Source organism: Rhamphochromis sp. 'chilingali', assembly GCF_963969265.1.
Source record: "Rhamphochromis sp. 'chilingali' genome assembly, chromosome: 12".
Taxonomy (NCBI): domain Eukaryota; kingdom Metazoa; phylum Chordata; class Actinopteri; order Cichliformes; family Cichlidae; genus Rhamphochromis; species Rhamphochromis sp. 'chilingali'.
In genome coordinates, this window is record NC_137939.1 from 2590253 (window position 1) to 2612895 (window position 22643).

The 22643-nt window shown below is 41.9% G+C and overlaps 2 protein-coding genes across 2 annotated transcripts; both read right to left on the bottom strand.

Annotated features, from left to right (window-relative positions):
- Positions 1-13558: 13558 nt before the first annotated feature.
- ikzf4 (IKAROS family zinc finger 4) lies at positions 13559-20347 on the bottom strand. The gene is made up of 8 exons (XM_080899568.1): positions 20227-20347; positions 18630-18684; positions 18424-18531; positions 18020-18310; positions 17723-17890; positions 16718-16870; positions 16448-16579; positions 13559-16197 (listed from the first exon to the last, which is right to left on the bottom strand). Exons 2-8 carry the CDS (start codon positions 18667-18669, stop codon positions 15377-15379), a joined length of 1713 nt encoding a protein of 570 aa, XP_080755694.1. The 5' UTR covers positions 18670-18684; positions 20227-20347; the 3' UTR covers positions 13559-15376.
- Positions 20348-20656: 309 nt separating this feature from the next.
- dnajc22 (DnaJ (Hsp40) homolog, subfamily C, member 22) lies at positions 20657-22244 on the bottom strand (the record flags this gene model as incomplete). The annotated part of the gene is made up of 5 exons (XM_080897669.1): positions 20657-21151; positions 21238-21530; positions 21651-21845; positions 21943-22004; positions 22219-22244. The coding sequence occupies 5 exons, from the start codon at positions 22242-22244 to the stop codon at positions 20975-20977; spliced, it is 753 nt and encodes a 250-aa protein (XP_080753795.1). The 3' UTR covers positions 20657-20974.
- Between the last annotated feature and the right edge of the window lie 399 nt (positions 22245-22643).

Here is a 22643-nt window from a genome sequence, read left to right on the forward strand (position 1 = left end):
TTAAGCTGCCCTTGTGAATGTGTCAACATTACAGCCATTATGTGTGTTGTGTTTGCTGTATTCGAGAGTGTTTTGACTATGGACCGAGCCAACATATAAGCCTGTCCCTGGGTGTCCTTTGCTTAATCCTATTACCACCACCAAAGCAGCCTCTTTCTCCAGCTCCACAAAACATCCCTGCATCTGTGCGACCAACCACAGAGACAGACTGTTTATCTGCCCACATACCTTATTTTATACAGTATATGAGTTGCTTCATTTGCTTAAGGCCTGAAAGAAATATGAAAAACTTCAACACCTGGCAGTGTAGCTAACCACAGGAGTTTGGAAAGCGTGACACTTCTCAGTTCACCACAGAGAAGGAGCAATCAGGGTCATCCAGAAAGGGCAGAGTGGAGGAAAAGCAGTAACATGCAGGGACGAGAGTGCTTCTGAATTAGCATCGTATTACAGTGTAGATTTAACAGGGGTTCGTGGGCTTGTGGTATAAAATTAGAGAAAACATTATAAAAAATAAGAAGAGAATGGCTACAATATTACTTATCTGGAAGAACAGATCAGAGTGAACTGAAGTAAAAGCAAAGCAAATTCAGAAGTAAAGTGAGGAAATGTCTATAAATACAAAAAAACAACAAAAAACTAAGTGATTAGAAAAAATGTTGTTGACCTATACATAAGTAAAGCTCTGTCTTCTATCACTGGAAAACAGGGGTTAACACACCAGAACATGATATGGCTTACTGTGTAATAACTGACAAACTGAGAGAAAAGTCAGGAGCTGACGGAGTGAAAACACACGCAAAACGAGGCAAATCTGGCTGGAAAGAGAAATAATCAGCAATCATGGGCAGACAGAAACAATAGAAAGTAAAAGTGGTTGATTTTTTTTTTTTCAGAGTTCAAATCCCAGGCATGAGAGTGAGGTGGGAGAGTTGGTGGAGAGTGAAGTGGAGGGGGCGCTGCCTGTGGGAGTGCTAAGGAGTCAGTGATAATTAGCTCAATTAGTGACAAAGGCAGTGTAATAAATACCGACTTAGTGTCTGGGTCCCTGCTGGCCTCTCCCTGCGCAGCCTGCGATGTGGCTCTAGCCTGACGGACAATTCATTAAACTGACAAAATACCCCACCGTCCAGGCGTGACGCAGCGAGTTAGCCCCCTACAGGCCCAGCTCATTGTTCTAATTGTCTGGCCTGGAGTCACTTTGTGGCCGCCTCCTCTTTCACCCACCCCGCCTTCACACTCTGCCTTCAGAAAACCCATGGAGTTAATGCCACTACCTTACTCTGCAAGTAGGTGATCGGCAGGTTGGAAAAAAAACAGTAAGAGTTCCTTGGGGTGGGGCTGCTGGGAGGGGGGGGCGGTGGGTAGGCAGTGGGATTAGCGAATGGAGGTTGCCTGGGAGTGCTGGGAGCAGCACTGATCGGAATGTAGGAGAGATGAGTCCAGAAGCTCGGATGTGGGACAAAGCGAGAGTTAATAAGGAAAGATTGAAGGGGCTGGCGACAATGGGCTGCCACCCGAGTCGAGATGAAATTGCTTCCGAGGATTATTGGGAGAGGGTGTGAGCGTTGTAGGGTTTTTGTGTGAGTATGAGTTTAGTTGGGTATTTGTGTGTTTGTGCTTCAGTGTGTGTGCAGGGGTAGGGGGAGCGCTGGATTGATGGCTGCCCCTCTGGTTGGGGAGCAGGGGACCAAGGAAGGCTAACCGGCTGTTCCCACAGTCTGTTCTGCTGTAGCCACCTTTGACACACGGAGCTGTCAGGCGGCAAGCAGGCAGCTATGGTGTATGGTATGGTGAGAGGGGCACAAACAAAAACAACAGCTCCACTACACAAAAGTCACTGGCTCTATGGAAGGCCAGTGGAGAAGCGCAGACTTGGAGGAGGGAAGGAGGACAGGAATGTGTGACAGGGAGGATTAAAAAAGAAAAAAAAAGAAATAGAGATGGTACAAAATTGTACGCTTGAGTCCCATTTTGGTTTTGGTTCCTGCCAGCTACTGTTTTGCCAATATCTGGAGATAATAATACCGCGCTGACATCCAGTCGCAGCCTGCTCATAAGTGAGATACGTGGTGCATCGAAACGTTAGTTCCTTTACACTTTGTTCCCGTGGCTTGCTCATGGTTACTTTTCACGTCGCTGTAAATTCGCTTTCTATTTTTATGAAGAAAAAAAAAATCTCTGGGTAGTATCATAACAGGCCACAGCAGCCTAAAGGGTGAAGGTTAATGGGGCAATTTTGCTAATTATGTAACTCGACAACGAGAATTAAAAAGCCACGCTGCCTGCAACTGACCTGACAGCCACGAGAACACGTGCACAAATCCAGCAAGCAGGTCACATGCAAGAAACATGGCATACTGAAGGCACAGCAGCTTCACATTAAAATTCCTGCTACAGCTAGGAAAAATGTTTGGCCTGTTGGGTGGAGTTGGCTGTTAATTCGAAGGCAGCATGATAAATAATTGGGGTGGGCCACGGCACTGAATGAAAGGCTGTTTACAGTGCTTGTGATTGACAGTGTGGTGTGGCATGAGTCTGGCACGCAGTAGTGATTTGATTTCTGTGCTCGCTCCATGTCTCATTGTAATCCTAGCATTCAATTATGGGTCAATTTGAAATTAATTTGGGGCATTGTTATTATAGGGACACCCATATCAAGCTTGTGTAATAATCAGAAGAATTGAGTTTGGTGCCATTAGGTGACCACAGGGGTATTATGTAACAAGATGTGCAATTACAGCTTCGTCACTCGGATATTAAATAAAGAACTCAGACTTGCAGAAAACTACCAAGTGGATTAATAGCGGTCAGTGTAGTGGCTCAAATTTACTCAGATTCAATTCAGGATTCTAGGAAGTGCTAAAAAAAAGAGCATGCGTGTGCGCATGTGTTAAGTTTGTGCACACAGTCGAGCCAGTGTGTGCGCGTGTGTGGGTGTGTGGATGGCAGCTGGGAGGCAGACACGGTCCAGGAGAAGAATCATCCCCTAGCAACTGACCTTTTCGCCAGATGGCAGCTCCGGAGTAACAGCCACCCAGCATCACAATGGCCGTGGCCTCCTAACATCTCCATCACTTCATCATCTTCTGGCCTTCCACAACCTGTCACACAGGAGAGGAGGGAAGGTTAGATTCACCCCAGCAGATATACAAGCTCGAGCGTCCTGTTTGTGCGTCTCCTCTCGCTTCAGTTCCAGAAAGTTCCAAAACATCGCTTTGAGCCTGCGTTCGCTTGTTCCCATGTTTCTGGGGTGTGCGGTGGGCCAGTGGAAGGCATGAGAAGAGGACTGATTTAGGAGAGACACAGCGAACGCTCACTGCTGTCCGCAAACTTTCAGACACTCTCAAACCACTGTTTTCCGTTGTTGGGTTTTGTGCACAAAGTGAATCAGGGTGGGAATGTGGACAGACCACTCGACCATGGTGAGCAATCAGTATGATGTCTGTGGTCAGGCTCAGTGCCCCTATGGAGTGAGCTGGAGAACTAGCCCTGCAGTTAAGGTGGGAGGGATATAACTGTGCAGCATGTATATATATATATATATATTTATATACACACACACATATATGTGTGTGTGTATATAAAAGTGTATTGGGGTCTGTGTGTGTTTAATAGGCCAGCACTCTTCACACATGTATAAAAATGTTTTCAATTGCGGCCTCCTGCATGTGAACACACATGAATGAATGTGCTTGGGGTGATAATATATTTTGAGCTATCAACACGCTCACACGCATACGCACACTGCAGGGCCTCTGGATTGTCTTGGCTTGATGGCTTTTTCTCTGCTGGCCCATTTTTTGTTGATATTAAATTCTTTGCTAAACCTCAAAACTCCTGAGACGAAAACCTCACCACCATGGAACATCACCTCTAACTAAACACCAAAGTGTCCCTAAGTTCATCTAAACCACTGACGTCCAGCTTTAGGTACCATTTGAAATGCACAGGCAATGATTCTGTGAGAACCATTATGGAACAAGAAAAAGTAAAACTCTCTCGTTACACATCTGTGAATGGTTAACCTGGCAAAGCCAGATATGGGACAACAAACAGATAAAGTGCCATGTCAGACCGTGTCCCACTGAAATTAAGCGTTTCAGATGGAAAACTGTGCGTCAGAGCGCGACTTTAAACCGCGCCGTACTCCAGGGGAGACAATATGCTAGCAAACACTGTAAGAGCTCCCGTAAACAGAGCCGTAATGATAGGGAAAGACTTTGGGAAAGGACAACCAACAGTAGAATATGTTTACAGACATCTGACAATGTACGGGTACAGCGCAGCAACATTTCAGCTCTGAGATCCACATGAAACATGAGCACAAACTGTGGTGGAATCCATGTGACACAACATGAGCCTGTGCATAATTTCACCTGTCAGCATGGATGAAGCACACATTCGGTTAAATCAAACAGACAAGCCAGTGATAAACTTCACCGAGACGTGTCTGGCTACGCTGAACGTTAACACTTCTCCTCATCCGAACGTATCTTCGCGAAACTGTCCGCTGCTGGATTTCTTTTACTTGCCTAAGTGCGAGATCAAGGAAATCTGAGTGACCACAGCACAGATGGAGTAATTTACTGCTCTTCACTTAACCAGATGAGTCAGCTTGTTTTATTGTCTGCAGGCCATTGTCTGAGGCCCAGCATGGCCTCATTTGAATCAATAAACAACACTGAGACATTTTTGACGGCATGTGCTAATTATCTCTGTTCTAGTAATACTCGTGGGGACAAAAAGAAGAAGTGCCCTGCTTTTGGTTTTAATTCCGAGCTGTGTTTTACAGCGACAGTGGGCGAGCGCTCCAGCACTGACACAGCAGCAGAGGAATGTTTATTTGCTGCAGTTAGGAGCTGGGTGGCTTGCAGGAACTATGACACATTCCTGTGTCACCGGCTATCCCGCTCACAGACACACGTTGACATTCACACATTGGTGCCCCATGTGTTCATTCACAGCTTCATACAGAGACATAGACACACACAGCTATTCCTTGCCATTGTGTTTTACCCACGTCAACAAAACGTGGCACCTCTGGGTTCTTAAAGCGTGCCCAATCTGCATGCTCATTCACTTACTACTTAGTATGACATGCCTTACTAGGCCTAACACTTCCCCTGTGTGTAACAGAATGCATGTGTGGCAGTCGTACAGTGACTTAAAGATGAATTATTCACAGCTTACTTCAGCGCTACAGGGGACCGCTGCCCACAAAGTCTGCTAGCGTGCACGTGTTTGTGTTACGTGTATGTGTGCACTTTTGGTGTTTGTGTGGCTGGCTGAGCGCACCTCTCCATCTTTCCCTCTGCAGTCCTATCCATTATCCCCAGCATCTGGCAGCCAAAGCCTGTAAAGAAGACATTTCTCTTGGCAAGTGTTTTTTAAAGGCAGTGACACAGGGGACAGCCAACCACAGGAGCCACACATCTTCCAATCTACATTCATACTGAGAACTGCTTGCATAAGAGAACCGCCCCAGTCTCCTTCTCTTGCTCACTCGAAACAAACGCGCACACACACACACACACACATTCTCTCATCGTGTCACACTTAAAACACACACAAGATACTACTCCCACCCGCTTCTGTCTCTCTGCAATATATTCACCCAACCTTTGAGGTCTAATCACTTCCAGAGCCACAGCTATCCTACAAAATGTGCCGGCAACCTTTCAATACTTTTTACACTCTGAAAAGGTCCTCGGGGGCTTTTAAATGCATATCATTTTATTGCTGATTGTAACGTGTGGCCCGGCTATTTGGTTTAGAGACATTGAATATCGCATCTTCGTGACATGCAATACCCAAGGTGCAAATTTAAATGAAGATAATTGAGCTTTAAATGTCATGGTTTGGCATGAAAGGCCCTGAACCAACAACGCCGTCTTGAATATTGAAAGAATAATTACACCCTGAGAACACCTGAATGTGACCTTGCTCGACACTCATCTGCTCCATAAACACATTCTTAGCATAAGTGAAATGGCACAATAAGAGCATTAATTAATACCACATGCATCTTGTCGCTTGTTGAGGGTACAGCTGCAGTGAGGAGCTTCTCTGAACAGCAAGCATGTGGGAAGACACTTTTGCTTTACTTGGCGCTAGTCGCAATGTTTTCTGGCATCTGGATCTTTTAGAACACAAATGGGTGTGTTAGCTTGATGGAATAATGATTCTGATTTTGATGGGCTACCAGCTACCCATCTTTCTTGCAAACAGATGATTCTGATCATAAATCTTCTGGGATAGAAACAGCTTTGTTTGACAGCAGCTTGATTCACTTTTTAGAAGATGGATGACTTGTGAAAACCTGCAAGTCAGGTGAATTGCTGTTTTCCCTACACACTAGCCTAAGTTTAAATCTGTGGAAGTGTACTTCCACGGAGACCTTGGAAAATAAATGTTAAAGGCACATAAAGGAAGATAAACATATCCGCCTGAAGAAACTGAACCAGTACTCTTGACCTATCGTGTCTCTGAGGTGGTTCTGTGGATAGGACACTCTGTGATTGTGACAAAATAAAAGAAAAAAAACTTGATAGTTTTCTTATGAGTTGTTCAACGTGAATGCACAGATGTCAAATGTGACTGCTGATCACATCCTGGGTTAGAATACATGTCTGAACTAGTCTATGAACCTCTGCACTGAGGCCCAATTTGAGAAAGCTAAGAATAACATGTCTTTGTGCATGTCTTTTTTTAGTGCTGTGTATACACAGGTCATGTGTTATGACGAATGCTTTAAGACAGTAAGTGCCCTTAAGGAACAAAAGCCATTCTAATCATGTAAGCGTCAATGAGCTGTGCTGGCCTGGAAATTGATAAATGCTGCCACCTAGTGACGACATTTCCAAATTACAAGCTTTAATTTGGTTTGTTCAATTAACTTGATAATATTCTGATAATATAACTCGCCTGACACTTAAACTTGCTGGTACCAGGTTGGACCCCCGTTAACCTTTAGAACTACCTTAGATTTTCACAGCATAGATTCAACAGTGGAAAACTAAAGGCATTTTTGCCCATGTTGACTTGATAGCATCATGTCAATGAAGCTGTTGTTGACATGATGACAGAGATTTCCTGCACATCCATGTTGGCGATCTCCTGTTCCATCACATCCCAAAGATGCGCTATTGAACGTAGATCTGGTGACTCTAAAGCGTATTTGAGTACAGTGAGATGATTTGAACTTTAACATCTTATCCTACTTGAAGCAGCAATTAGAAGGTGGGTACAGTGTGGCCACAAAGGGATGGACGTAGTCAGCAACAACAAGGCTCATCAAGATTTTTCCAATCTTCTACCGTCCAATTTTGGCGGGTCCGTGTGAATTGTAGTCTCAGTTTCCTGTTCTTAGCTGACATGAGAGGCACATAGTGTGGTCTTCTGCTGCTGTAGCCCATCTACTTTTGCATTCAGAGATGCTCTTCTGCATAGATAGATAGAAAGATATTTAATTTATCCTAAAAATTTATTTTAGTATAAATTGGATAGTCTAGTGTGAGGTAGGGCAGAATTTTATATACAACAGTGATCAATCTAGCAATGAATGCTTGGATTTGTAGTGCAAATGGTCATCATAAATAATATGTACTTTATACATCCCAGAAAGAGAACCAGGAAGGTTTGATACAGAAAGGTGTGTTCACCTGTCACAACCTGTTGTACAGCTTCACAGAGAACAGGTGGACTGGTTCTCTGAAGAATTCTTAATGGCAGCCAGGAAACATAAATCTGAGAGAGAGTAAGCTGCTGCCTCAGTAATGTGGAATGGAGTGGGTGTGGTGTGATGGAGAGCAGTTTGTTCAGTGACCTCCTGTCTCTCGCTGACTCAAACACCCCCAGATTCTGGTCAGTTATGATTCCAGTCTTGTTGATTAGTTTTTTCATCTGCTGGCATCTCTGGCACTGATGCTGCACCCACAGCAGACAGCAGTGAAACACTCACTACCACAGACTGGTGGAAGATCTCCAGTATCTTGTTTCACGCATTGAGCCTCCACAGAAAATAGAGTCTGGTCATCCTCTTCTTGTACACAGCATCACGGCTGGTCCTCCAGTCCACGTTGTCATTCAGTGAACTCCCAAATACCTGTAGCTGTCCACTGTTTCCACCTCATCAGCCACGTTTTTAATGGGCTTATTCACATTTTTTCCTCCAGGGAGCCAACCACCATCTCCTTCATCTTACAGACATTCAGAAGGAGACAGGACTGTCTCTATAGTGCTAACCAACTTAACCACAATGAAGTTAGCTATTAGCTAACAGAACAGTATCCAAAATGTCTTGATGACTGTGAAAAGAGCAGGCTAAAACAGACAAAGTGAAAACGTAAATAAATCAGTAGGATGACTTATTTAGCTGTAAACCATTCATATCTATTAAAAGAGGGGTTGTTAATTTAAACCTGAATTGCCCGAAGCTCCTTCTCCTTGGAGAGCTGCTACAGTCTGCACCAGCCAGCTATGCTAAGGTAAGCTAGTAACCTTCCTGGAAGCAGCTTTAAAACACAAAATGTCCCAAGTAGGGTTGCCAACTCCCTGAAAAATAAATAAGGGACACCTCGTGGCCAGGGCCGGGCGACCCAGTTGTCTTCACCCTTCCCAGTGTGGTGAATTTTCTAGCTCTTTTTTTGTGTGTGAAATTATTTTTTTAACCATTTGACTTGAAGTTGATTTAAGTAGATGCATATTCTATTCTTTGTGATATGAACACATGTGAAACAAATGATCATTTAGCCATTTATTTTTAGCTCAAAATGACAACATTAACACAGTAAAACAGGTCTCTTTCTTAAACAGAAGCCTGTCATGCTTAACTTTTGAGAATATAAGTAAATCTTTCTTTAAAAGAACTCTGTCCTGCTTAACTTAAAATAATAGAAAACAATAGAAAGTGCACTGTTACAAATATTCTTGTAACAGTGCACATTTAGTGCATTTAGTACAATTGGCTTCAGTTGAGGTATTATTTCAGCTTTTCTAATGCTAATCAGCTGCTCCTGTTTGTAAACCCGCTTGTTCCCATGATTACGCATCATAACTCATCATCATTATTCATCTATGTATTACTTTTATGTATTAGTCATCAATTTGGTGTAATCATCTATCCTTGCAGTTGTTTATTACACAAAATAAATTATATTATCACACTTCTGGCCACAAAGCGCTGATATTCACTGCACATGCCCATATTAACGTTTTCCAGCCAGGTGTTTTCCTTTTCCCATTCTTCCCTTTCTCTGAGGGGAACAAACATTGCTGCTCTAACGCTGGGCTCACACTGTGCGATTTTTGGCCCATTTTGAGCCGATTTTTGAGTGATCGGACCGATTTTGGCCTTCATCGTGCATCGTGTAGTATACGTGGGGTAACGAGAAGCGATTAACACCTCACGACCAGCTCCCGATCATCAATCGCTCGTGAGGGTGTCACCACAGCCGCTCACACTGCGCACGTGCAAACACGTAAACGTTGGTGAAAAAGACGGCGCAGCACGGCTGTGCAGCGTGTGATCTGGACACAAGCGATGGAGGCACAACTTGTAGAACTTTGGAAAGCTCATCCGAGCCTTTTCGATGTGGCATCACAAAATTATCACGACCACAACAACCGTGAAAATAGTTGGATTTACATGCTGCTCAATCACAGCTGCCTGATCATGTTTTTCATTAGCAATTTAGCAAAGTTGATGGTAGTGGTGTGTCTGTGTGAGTGAAAGACAGAGAGAGCGAGTGACAGATTTTCTGTTATAACCTTCATGTTATGGAGGCACAGTGTGAGCACTCAGGTCCCATCAGAGCATCGGGCGGTATAGTGTGAGAGTACATCGTGACCTACCAACTTCTAACCCCTGCGAGTCAATCGTGCAGTTTGAGCAGGAGCTGAATAACGTGACTGAAAAAAATCGCACAGTGTTTGCCCAGCTTTAGGTGTACTGTCATCCGAGACTTGCACCGCAGAGTCGGCGTTTGTTCCCCTGTTGGCCATGCTTCTTGTTGTGGTCATCTGTTGTCTTCCGGTATTTTCTCCGCAAGCGACCTTTCCTCGACCAATGAGATGAGCGGTAATCTGAATTGTCATACTCGAATTGTCATAAGTGTGCTGTCAGCTCATTGGTCACAAAGCAGGAGAGGGGCTGGGAATTATGTTTTCAAACAAAGTGTTAATTCCATAAACATTTATAGACTACTTTTGATTCTCACTGTATTACGGGACAAAGTGCGTCCCTTATTAGCTCAATACGGGACGTGTGCTTTTGTTTCGAAATATGGGACGATTCCGTATTTTAAGGGACGGTTGGCAACCCTAGTCCCAAGTAGATCACGTTTTTTGCAGATAGTTAACACAAACTGTCTGCAAGGTATCTCCAAAACGAACTCACTCTGAGATCAGCTCAGTTGTATAAAGCAGAGATGTTTAGCTAGATAATAATTCATATTCAGCTGCACTGTCAAACAATAACAATAAAAGTAACAAAAATAAAGGTTAGACTAATTAATATTCGCATTTATATTAATTAATTAGTCATTGTAATGTTAACACAGATTAATTATGTGTCTGAATTATATATATTATATAAATAATGCAATAGACAGCTGTAGTGATTTACTGGAAGTGTGTAAGGTGGGTAAAAACGTGATAAATAACCATAATAGAGAATCAAATGACAGTGCTGACTGAAAACTTCCTGTTGAAGACAGGTGGCATTTCTTTGTAAATTCACTATAAGGCAGAGTACTCGCTCAAGTATTGTAAGCAGACTGTTTTCTCAGAATTGTACTGCACACCACAGATATATGATGTTTTTCAGGTAATTTTCCATAAAGAGCTTGTGCACTGATGCACGGAAGCATTTTTGATGAAATCAAAACCATTTTTAAAGCATTCAAAATACTGCGCTTGGTTAGTGGACATGATGATGTAGTATTTATCTTTTCCATTTAAAAGCTGAAGATTACAAAACTAATGAGAGGAGAACTAAGAAGTGGTTTTGAACGGCACATGCAGTCAAGGGTTAAAGTGACAAGAACTCCACCTGTCAATAATGACACTCTGCACTCTTCTTCAACATAACAACTGCCTTCATCAGAGAGTTTATGGGTGCAATGACATTTGCCTTTTTTTGTTGTTCTGCTTTTATAGCAATATCCCTCAGTATATAGAGAGCGTTGCAGTTTATATATAAAATAATAACTTATATTAACTCATATAACTTAATCAGTACACATCAGAGCATAATCTATTTAAGTTAAAAGATAACTTACCAACAATAAGTTCAAATCTTGTTTATTACTTTTAACATTAGTTTACAGAAAAACATCGATACAAAACATTAACTAAGGGATTATTTAATCCTTTGCATTTAAACATTTTTTGACACACATACTGATTGTTTGTGTCATGTTATTATTTGTATAGTTATAGTGTCGAGTTTGGCTTTTATTTAAGTAAAAATACTGTTTCAGTTACATGGAATTTGTATGTGCAAGCAGCCAAAAGAGATTTTCCTTCTGCAAAGGACAGAAAAGGTTAAAACTAACCTGAAACAGGAAAAGCAAAGAGCTGTGATATGGGCGCAAAGGTCACATGAGGAGAGAGCAGTAATGTTTAAGGTTATCCCTACTTAAACCTGCTGCAGGTGTGCTTTAAACAAAAACTACACTGCTTACTCTATGAAGGCAGAAAAAAACTGAAAAAAGTGCCATGTATTGGATTTTAAATCTAAAATATTCAACTTTTTGTGTCATGTAGTAATATTAAAAACACGTGTTTGAGGGTTAATCTTCTCTGTAATGTACAATATAATGCACCTCCTGTGCTGCTAAACTAATAAAACATTACAATTATAATTATATACATAAATTATTGTTCTTTCTATCCACATGTTTTTGTAACACCTGGGTTAAACAATTTTAAGTGATGCTCGTGTTTGATGCTGATTAAAATTGATGGTGCTTTACAATCCGAACAGACTGATTTGTCCTTTTTCCCAAATTTTGAATGTTAACACTCTTCATCAGAGCTTGTGGCTTCTTGCAAGATGTCATATTGTATATTCTGTCATTTTCATCAGTCATTCAGTCAAGCTAAATGATCAGATTCCCTGCCAATAGTAGACCAATAAAATATTACCATTAGGCTAATACGTCTAAAAATGCCTAAAATTTAAAATGGAAACTTGTTGTGTATATTAAAATACAAAAAGGCAGGTATGACACATATTTCAGTATAATTGTTAAATGAATAACTCTACAGTTTCTCTTGATCAGTGTGTCTGAATAGTCGTCTGAGGCTACGACACCTGACCTGCAGAGCAACGACGTTCACCAAAAATTAGACTTTTTTTAAAAGTCAGCTTAAGACGTGTCTGTTTACTCGAGTACAATGTACTTGTAACCCGTTTGTACCAGTTCTGCTTAATGCATATTACATTTCTGCCTTTTCATTCCCGTATTTGTCGTAAATCCTCTTTTATTCATAATGCATATCTTTTTTTTTTTTTTGCTTTAAATTAGAGCAGTTTTTTTATTTGTTCCATGTTCTTTGTTTTTTCTTTCATCTCCCATCGTCTTCTTTTTATTGGATTATTTCTCTGAAAAACACTCTGTGGCTGTCTATGAGCGTTATAGAAATAATTATTGCGTGCATCCTTGGATAAATCTATAAAGCCATATCCTGTCAGTCACTGATAAAAATGTTTTTTGTTTTGTGTTGCATACTTCAGCTGCTCAGTTCTAGTCTGCTAGCTTTTGCTCAAATGTGACACCACGAAACACTTCAAAAGCTGGCTTTTAATTTATTTATTTTGAAGCATATGATAAAATTTAGTGCGATGTGAGAAATGCGTTTAAACAACCCAAACTCGCTGTCACAACATAGCCCATTATAGGGCATCTAGTTTTCAGCCCAGGTAGAGCAGACACCATATTTAACCTCTGGATCTGTTAAGCGATTGGAAACATTTAAGATCTACAACATCCAAACTCAGACATTGGAATGTCTTTGAAGAATGAAGGCATTTAGATAAAGCTCAGAAGTTTTGCAAAACGACATTGACGTAGTTAAATTAGTTAAATTAGCCTCCCACACAAACACCCATTAGAAATAATGAATTAAAGAATTCACATTACAATCTAATTGCATCAAACAATTCTGGAAAGCAACATTTCACCAGCGGATTGCGATTCACTCAAATGGTGAATACACGCCTCAGATTAACATTTAAACTGGTTAATACAAACATATGTAAATCGTGTCAAGTTAAATTGTATTAAAACTACACTGTACATATTTGCTAAATGTATTGTATATGTCTAATATAGTCTGAATTTGATTTGTATCCAAAAGAACACGGCTGTAATAGATAAAATATTAAACTCGCCACTAGAAAGGATAACGTGTATCTTTGTCATTTTGTAGTTCAAATCTGTATTGTAACATTATTGATCAAGATTAAAAGAAGATATTCTTGAGAGGAAAAAAAATGTAAAAATCCCATTTACAATAAATGTAACTTTATTGACAGTAAAAAGTTTTTTAGAATATCGAGGGGCGCGCATTTGTAACTGCAAGAACATCTTTGAAAGCAACATGACTTTTTTTTTTTAAATAATGAGGCAGTTGTACATCTTGAACTTTGAGGTAAAGTGTTTTGTCATGTTACATCATTCACAAAATATTGTATAACATTGAGTCCACACAAGGAGACAAAAACCCATGCCTCACTTTCACTTCTTGAAATTACTTCACATTTCAAAAATAATTCACAATTTAGATAAAAGCAGAAAATGACAAGCACACATGCTATATTCCATTCACACGCACACACACGTTTCTCTACTTATCAAACCAAGTGCATTTTTAGATTTACTTTTTTTCTCAAACAGTTTCAAGTACATTTTGCTTGCTATTAAAGGAAATCAAGTTAAAACTATGAAGCAGCAAACCCACAATAACAAGAATACTGAGTTTGGTCTCATTCATGTTCCCAATATTAACATTGTCAGATAACTCACCATACTGTAGCAATAAGGTATTTGGGTGCTATAAAGAAGCAGGAGGTAACATTTCATGGACTTGAGGAATATGCTGGATAAGTTTTGGAATATAGCTGATTAAATACACCAAGGCTGAAACAAACAACACTAAATAGATAACCACAAGTGACAACTGAACATATCCAAAGTGATTCATTGTTAATTATTTTTTAAATAATTTATTAACTCACTTATATTATGGAAACTGTCTAAAATCTCAGCTTTAACCGCTGAGTGCGAAACCACAAAAGGATGGTTTTAGTTGAACTGATATTTAATTATCAGTCACACAATGCAGCAAACTTGAGTGCAGACCGCTGTAGGACTCTGTAGAAGGCCGGCTTCGTTAGAAATATACTGGCGTTGCAAATTAGAGGACCAGTTGTTGTGAGTAATATGCGATTCATCAGTGCAGTCGAACAATCAAGAAAAAAAATTGTAAAAGCCATCAAGTGCTTCAGCAAAGATGTTCATATATAAGCAGGGAACCTAAAAGTGCAATCCTGTATAGGTATAGCACCCTGGGCTATCTCAGTCGGGCTCTTAATGTACACTGCATGGCTCATGGTCTGATCTGCACCAGTCTTCTAAGGCTCACTTTAAAATCCAAAGCCAACTACTTTTTAGCTATAATTCAGCCCTGAACTGCCATTTTTGAGTTCATTTCCTCTTCGATTTTCCTTTGAGTTGACTCCACAAACTGTTAAAACCATGCTGTAAACAATATGTATTCCTACAGCAGCGCACCACTGTAGGAGTTAAGGCAATCCCTTTCTGTGCTTTGTCTGTGACCAAAGCTCCTCCTGAACATAGAGGCACAAAGCTCTCAGTGCATATTAAGCGTACCTGACACAATTCACAAAATACCCTCCGCAGCAACAAAAATGAAGCTCTTAGTGCACGCTAAGCAATATATTTCTTAAAATGTACATGCCATGTTTTTCTTAACCGCATCTCCTAAAAGTGCTAACTACTCATAATCACTTAGGAAAAGATGGCTAGTCAAGATTTTTGAGCACCAGACCCCCCTAATTTTTTTTTTCACTTAAGAGGAAATCCCCAAAGAAGGCACTTTTAAAGCAAAACCAGGGGTTTTGCAGTATGATTTGATATGGGAGTGCAATCAATCGTAATTTGTCTCTGCTAAACTTTGACTGGTGCAGTACTAAGTTTCTTCACTCGCGTCTGCCTTGGTACAATAAATTCTCTTACAATAAAATCACACAGGATTTAAAGCAACTGATCTGGTGCAGAACAAACGTGAGCCAACAACTTTATAGAGCAGCAGTCACCTCTCCTCATCCTGCCAGCGTCCCCTCTCCTCAGCCCACCTGGTGCTCTCCACGGCTGATGTGTGATGAGAACTCGTAGCGGTCCTGACTGCGGTGGCCACAGATGTTGCATTCGAATGGCTGGCGGAAGCCGTGGCAGCCCATGTGGATGGTAAACATGACATGGTCCAGAAAGAGGATGCGGCAATGCCGACAGTGGAAGGAGCGCACCTGCCTGCCATCCCGGTCTAACACCTGCACAGTGTCCCTGGAAGAAATGGGCGAGCCAGGGCTCCTCTTTACTATGGTGGGGGGCACAGGACACGCTCTCTCCCACTCTGGGTCCAAGTCTTTGGCCTGGCTGGGGCTGGAAGTGGGATGGCTGCGGGGCAGTGCTGAGGTTTGGTAGTGGAGGTGGTGGTTGTTGGAGGTACTTGTCGGGGCAGCAGCCCTTGTGCTCTGCTCTTCTGCTGTGCTCTCTGTGTCTGTGGAGTCGGGGCAGCCGTTGGGTGAGGTGGTGTGGCTGTGTGCTGTTGGCTGGACATCGCGGCCTTCACCTGCCTCCCGCACAGCCAGGCCAAGAGACATTGGTGCCAGCCCACCTCCGCCATGGGCCCGAGGGCCATGAGGGGTCACGTTGCTGCCGATGGAACCCATGACTGTGCGGAGCTCAGACAGGAAGGTGGGATGGAGCTGAGACAGAGCAGGCGACTCGTGGTTCTCACCTTTAACCCTGGCACAGTGTAGCTGTGAACCGGCCAGCACAGTTGAGTTGCCAACAGACTGTGAAGTCATGAGGTCTCCCTCTTTTTCAGAGCCAGACGACAATTCGTAAGGTGCTTCGAGTGGGTCAAGGTGCATGTGCTTTTCGCCTATGAAAAGAAGAAATATCGGTTGAAGCAAAGCGTGCCCCAAATTGTTAAAAAAAAGATATTTGACCAGCTGTCTTGGCACAACTGAATCCCAGTGTCTCCATTTGGCACAAGGATGTAAAACTGCTTAGCTCTTATGAAGCTAAAAATATATGTCACTTGTACTGTATAACATAACAAAGATATCAAACAGAATAAGAATAGGCTTACTAATATATTTCTACTTCTACTTCACTCAAAAAAAACTCACCCAAAAACTTCTGTGGCGTTGACCTCTTACGTTTCGTGATGCTTATAGCCAGTCGATCCACAAACTGGATTTTGTCATTGGTTGGCTGGAGTTCAGGTTTAATAGCTGTCCCCATATTTACTGACTCTTCACCTACGAACAGAAAACATCAGTCAAACATTAATCTATTGCCAAATTATGTGTAAGCTAGCATTTACAATATGCATGAAGTCAGAAATGAGTTAGTTTTATGTAACAATAGTGAGTTTTATGTTATATGCCATGTATTACCCTTTGCTGTCTGTGTGTTGACAACCGCCTTTTGGTCCAGACTCTTTTGATAAGTATGGCAGCGCTCCAGATGTTCCTCCAGTGTGCTTTGTTGCTTGTAGCTGCGGCTACAGTAGCTGCACTTGAAAGGTTTTCCCACCGTCGGAGAAGGAACTGTAATTCAAAGAAAAAAACATTATATTGATTTCATCTAGAATAGCTAATAAGTTGCCATAGCTGGTGGAACTTGTTGAATAAATATAGGACTAATTGTTGTTTATTTATTTATAGTTGGGGGAATTTTTTTGAATGAAAAAAAGGTTTGGATTTCCCCCCTGACTAGCAATTCCTGAAACTGACCTATGTTACTTGACAGAAAAAAACGCCTAAACCTTTACCGCAAGGTTCCACCCTAGTAAGCTGTCGGAAAGACTGACGTCAATTCACTGAAATCCAGTTTGTAATCATCTTTTCTTTGAAAATGAACCTTTTGAGACCTGAGGAGAGCGACCAAGACCTACTGTAACAAGACTGTATTTGAACACCTGTGAATATCTGTTCAAGAGCACCAGCAGGATTTCCTGTTTTGATACTGTTAAATGTCATATTCTGTCATGTGTTTTACAGAAAACTCTCATAAAGACCTATTTCCTCTGAGATAGAAAGAAGGGGGAAATGGACCTTTCTAATAGAGCTCCACTTTTACTGCTTACCTCTGTGTCACACATTGCACGTGTTCACGCTATGGAATCGTATTACTTTGCAGCAACAATAACTAAACAAGTACATTTGTGAAAAAATCTCTCCATGGACTGTATATGATGTGTTAGGTGCTGTTGTATGGCTATAAAAGCCCAGAGCTCTCAGCTGATTCTGGCTGTTCTCCATGCTATCCACCAGAGTTGTCTGGCCAGATTATGTATGTAGATTCCAAACTGTCCATATGTGATGTGAGTGTAGCACTTGACAATCTGGCTCAAGTGTTAAAGAAGAATAATTTTGCTGTTTGGGAGGTCACTCATTTACCTGCATGTGTGCGCAGATGTCCAGCCAGTGCATCTCTCCGACGGCAAGCGTAATTGCAAACGGGACATTTGAAAGGCTTCTCTCCTGAATGCAATTTAATGTGGCGCAACAGGTTTCCCTTCTGGGTGAAGGAAGCTCCACACTGGTTACACTGGAATGGTCGCTCCCCTGTGAACACATGGATGGAAAGAGGATGTGAGATGCAAATCCCACTGGGCATTGCACTCAACTGATACTTGTCTTTCATTTATTTAAAAACTGCCTTGCTGGGGGGGGGGTCCTTCTTTTTTTTCTTACCTGTGTGGCTACGCTTGTGCACCATCAGCACGTTAGGTCCAATGCAGATCATCCCGCACACCTCACACTGGAGCTTCCCATTGGGCAACCTGATAGGTCCTGGTGAAGCCGAATTTGGACTGGCCATCTCACTGTATATGCTTGCTAGGTCTCTTCCAGCCCCAGCGAACTCTGCACTGGCTTCTTCCATGGGGTCTCCCTGGTCATTATTCCCGCCGTCGATCCTCACAGCCTCTTTCTTCTCTGGCTGTGGAGCGCCATCACTGCACAACTCAACCTTGATGGAGTTTGCTTTGTAAAGAGAGAAGGAGAGGAAGAGATATATATTTACTTACTTATGTAACATGAAAAAGGTATTCTATACAACCGTATGGCTGCAATGTAACAAAGGAATGATAACTAACCACTAAGGGAGCGGTGTGGTGAGGACTGCTGACTGTTTGGAGATCTCGCAGAAGGGCCCTGCAGCCCGCCATAAAAATCCTGTTCTGTTGATGATTCTCCTCCATTACCTGAAATACAAATATGCCCACGTTATTAAAGTAAACATGAAAGTCTGTAGACAGCACACACCAGCGTACAGTAGTTTTTCCTTTATATCTACAATTACCTTGTGTGTATGAGCGTCCATTGCAGTCATCAGCATTCATTCTCTCACCAGATGCCTACAGAAATACAGTTTAAAGGCAGACTGTAAATACTATGGTTTGCCATTCATAGTTATACTTTCTGAATCAAACAGACTGAAATTGCACTCCTGTAAAAATTCTGTATCACACCTTGGATAATTATATAAAATGTACTTTTACACAACAGCCTGTTGCTTCAAGAATATGGTTCAAAAATAAATAAATAAATGTATGCTTTCTCTAATAAGTTCACTTAAAAAAATGACAAAGTATTATAGTAAACTTCAGGTCTCCCCTACGATGTCTGTATCCTTTCGATTCTTCTCCGCCAAGCAAATGACTATGAGAGGCTCCACATTTATGGCCAAGAGAGCTGAAGGAGGAGTTAAAGCTCGCAGAAGTAGAGAGGATAGCTGCCGAGGCTTTAACTATGAGGCATTCCAGTGTGCAACCACAACAAGACTATGTGCCTGATTTGATACTAACAGTGCACTGTATGTATATTAGATTACATTACAATGTTGAAGTTATACTGCATTATGCTGTATTACATTACATTATGTATGAGATACAACATAGTTACAATATTATTTTTTATTGATGGATCAAGTTTGTCAATTTGCACTTATTGTTTTTATTATGATGATGATGATGATGATGATGATGATGATGATGATGATGATGATGATGATGATGATGCAGTAGGCTGAATCTATGCCAGGCCTCCATAAAACGATTGTTACACAGCAAATAAAGTGAGGTATGCAGACTACACCAAGACCAGACTACACAGGCGTTGCTGAGTTACAGCGTCTTCAGACATACAGTAGCCTGTGCTCACTGTCATTGACCAGAATAGGCGATGCTGTAACGATGAACACAATTTCAAAGACGAGATAAGCAAAAGCACAAGACGTTCAAGGCTGCACCTTTTGCTCAAATGGATGACAGCAGTGGACAGAGGAGACTTTGGAGTGATCGTGGAGGGAGGGGGGCGGAGACAACACATCACAGGGAAAAAAAATTAATATCCTGTCATTGGCCGCGCATGGGGAGCAACAGGCGCTGATGCAGCCGGGAGACGCGCCAGTCACACCAGGGCACGGCGATTAAAAAAAACAAAAAAGAAATAAAAGAAAAAGAATAATAGAAAAAAATAAGGGACGCGCACCATTGCCGCCCCTTGCTTGACAAACCTTGCTGCCCCAACCCGAGCGACTATGTGCAATAAAAGATATTCCTGCATTTACAAATAACTGCCATGGCTCTCCACACGCAGGGTAGCTACTTGTTTTAGCTGCTCGCTGGATTTGCTTAGTTCTGACAACAATCGGCTCGCGGACGGTCGAGACAACAACGAGACACAACGGCAATTTGTTGCAAGAGTTGCGATTGTCCACATCCTCCGCATGAACGCGGCTGTCATCCAACACTGAGCACGTCAAAACTGGCCTGGGCTATACAATGTTTCTCATGAGCCGTTGCTATGGCACCCGACCACACGACAAATGGCATTCACCCTACCAACTACTAAAAAACATGCCGTACCTCCAAATTAACACCGACGGATGGTCTTACCAAGAGCCGCAGCGGAGTCCACGAGCCTCTTCCTTACCTGGCGACCGATCGGTGTTTTCCTTTAATTGTCTGAATAGCTGTTTGTTTTCCCAGGCGGCGACAGCATCTCCGGGATTTTTTTCTTTTTTTTTCTTTCTTTCTTTTTTTTTTTTTTTACCTGGGAATCGGAATCCCAAACAACTTCCGGGCCCATGCTGGGATACAGACCAAATAATTGTACAACAGAGCTCCTGAGTCGGTGATTGCCGAATTCATCGATGCGTGTCTTCTTTGCGGAGTTGTGGTCATAATGAGGGTGAAATGTGTGCTTTTAGATCATGTCGGACTCTGCACCGCAAATTGCTGCTGCGCATGAATATATTTTGTGAAATACTTGATGCAATACGCTGAGTGACCCTCAAATGTTTAATAAAAAACAAAAAATGGCATATGTAAATATACAGTGCGCCTGTATAAACACTACATGTACACGCGTCTTACAGAAAGCAAGCAGATATTAAAATAAAAGCAGGTGAAAATTGTTATCATGAGGTGGTTTACAATTACACTTCATCTTTAGCCCCAGGAGGTGGCAGCAAACTGCTGCATGGTCCAGAATTGAATAATGGACTGGACAGCTGTGAAACACACAGTCGATAAGTGTTATAAACCACAAAGTACAAGTGTCTGTGCGTGCCCTTGATTTATTTTTTCATGAACAATAAAAAATAATGACAACGCAAGCAAGCCCCCAATGAATAAAAGGCAACTAATTGAATCGATTGGGCCTGTGCCAACGTAGAAGGACCTCATAAGCCTCCTGGAGCTTCACAAATATTTCCTCAGCATCCTTGCTGGGGTTGTGGTCCGGATGCCACTTCTTGGCCAGCTCCCTATAACTTCGGGATATCTCCTCAAGAGAGGCCTCTGCTCCCAGAGACAATATCTGCAACATAAATACAATAAATCCAGATGAAACGGGCTAAATGGCAAGCAGAAAATGTAGACCTATTTACAGCATGCATTTCTTACCTTCAGTGCCTCTTTCTCTCTCTCAGTGTATTCTTTGAGCAGTATTTCTAGCACCTTCCTCCAGGCATCTTCATAGTACCCTCCTCCAGTAAGCACACACAATATCCGATATGGCATTAAAAGAAGGTACTCCAACACACTTCTGAGCCAAGGCAGGAACCATAAAATATCCAGCAGTGCTGCTATAGAGTCAGACAGATAGTACAGGGTGGCTGTGGTGTTGTGGAAAATACAGTAAGCCAGCGGGGCAGAGAAGGCCAGCCAACCTAGACCGATCCTATAAAGCCGTGGACCTGAGGTTGGAACAAAAAATATTTAACTTCAGGAAGCCACTTAAAACTGAATCAGAATGATTATTATCGACGTGCATAGTAAAATCATCCAATCATCTCAGATTGGTGAAACCAGCCCACCTAATTTCTGTTTGCTCCCAGGTGTCCGTGGAGGTTTGAACGTGCGGTGCTTTGCAGCAGTGACACTGGCAGCCAAGCTTATAGGAAGAGGAGATAATGTGCTGCCATAGAATAGCAGGGAGGTTGCGAGACAAGAAGTCAAAGTCTTTTGGAGATCGGATGTCTGCTGGCCAACATTGGACACCAGATGCACCCCTGCACCCACACATAAAGGCAACACAATCAAGTAGAAGAAACTGAGGGAGTTCAGTCCTATCATGGCCACAGTGCCAAAGTAGACTCCAACACACACCTGTCCTGCAAATCTGACAGGACTCACAGGAGGAGGGATTGAGGTGGGAGGCCTTTTTCTCTCTTTATTTCCTTCTTGATTGGCCTCACTAACATAAGCAGGGATGCGTATAAATTCCCTGACCCACCCAAATCCAAATCCTCCTAGTGTTAGCATCCATAGCAGAGCATGGGTGTCTCTACCTAAGTACAAATGGTGAAGGCCCAAAGGCCCACCTACTGCCCACAGGGTGTAGGCAACAATTATACTTTTTACCATGAGGCCTCAGAAGATTACCTCCTGTACAGGTGAATATTAGTCATCCTTGATACATACCTGCAATAGAGTAACAAAAAGTGTTAGTTATACCTCCAAACCTCCATCAGTGTTTTATAATTATATTATACTTTAATCAAATAATTAAAATGGAAATGTTCAGCTTATAATTTATTGGCTTTGATCTTTAATCCCATGCGCTTACATCGCCTGCTAACATTTTATTTATTTATTTAGTTTCATAACTATACTGTGTTACACCCTCCTCTGTGATCTGTCTGTTGGTCTTTGCCAGGACACTCAGATTTTTAATCTCTGCCATCCACTTCCCTGGTTAAATAATATATTATATAAGGGGGGTTTATCTTAGCTCATGCTGTGTATTGTTAGTTTTACTCAACTCATTATGTGATCCAAAACATACCATTTTTGACAAAGAGTGCAAC

Coding starts and splice junctions, on each gene's coding strand:
- ikzf4 (XM_080899568.1), bottom strand. CDS start 18,669: ATGAATGCTGATGACTGCAATGGACGCTCATACACACAAG. Junction 16,871..17,722: donor ACATCTGCGCACACATGCAG/GTAAATGAGTGA, acceptor TTTGAATTACAG/TTCCTTCTCCGACGGTGGGA. Junction 16,580..16,717: donor CAACACACAGACAGCAAAGG/GTAATACATGGC, acceptor TTCTGTTCGTAG/GTGAAGAGTCAGTAAATATG.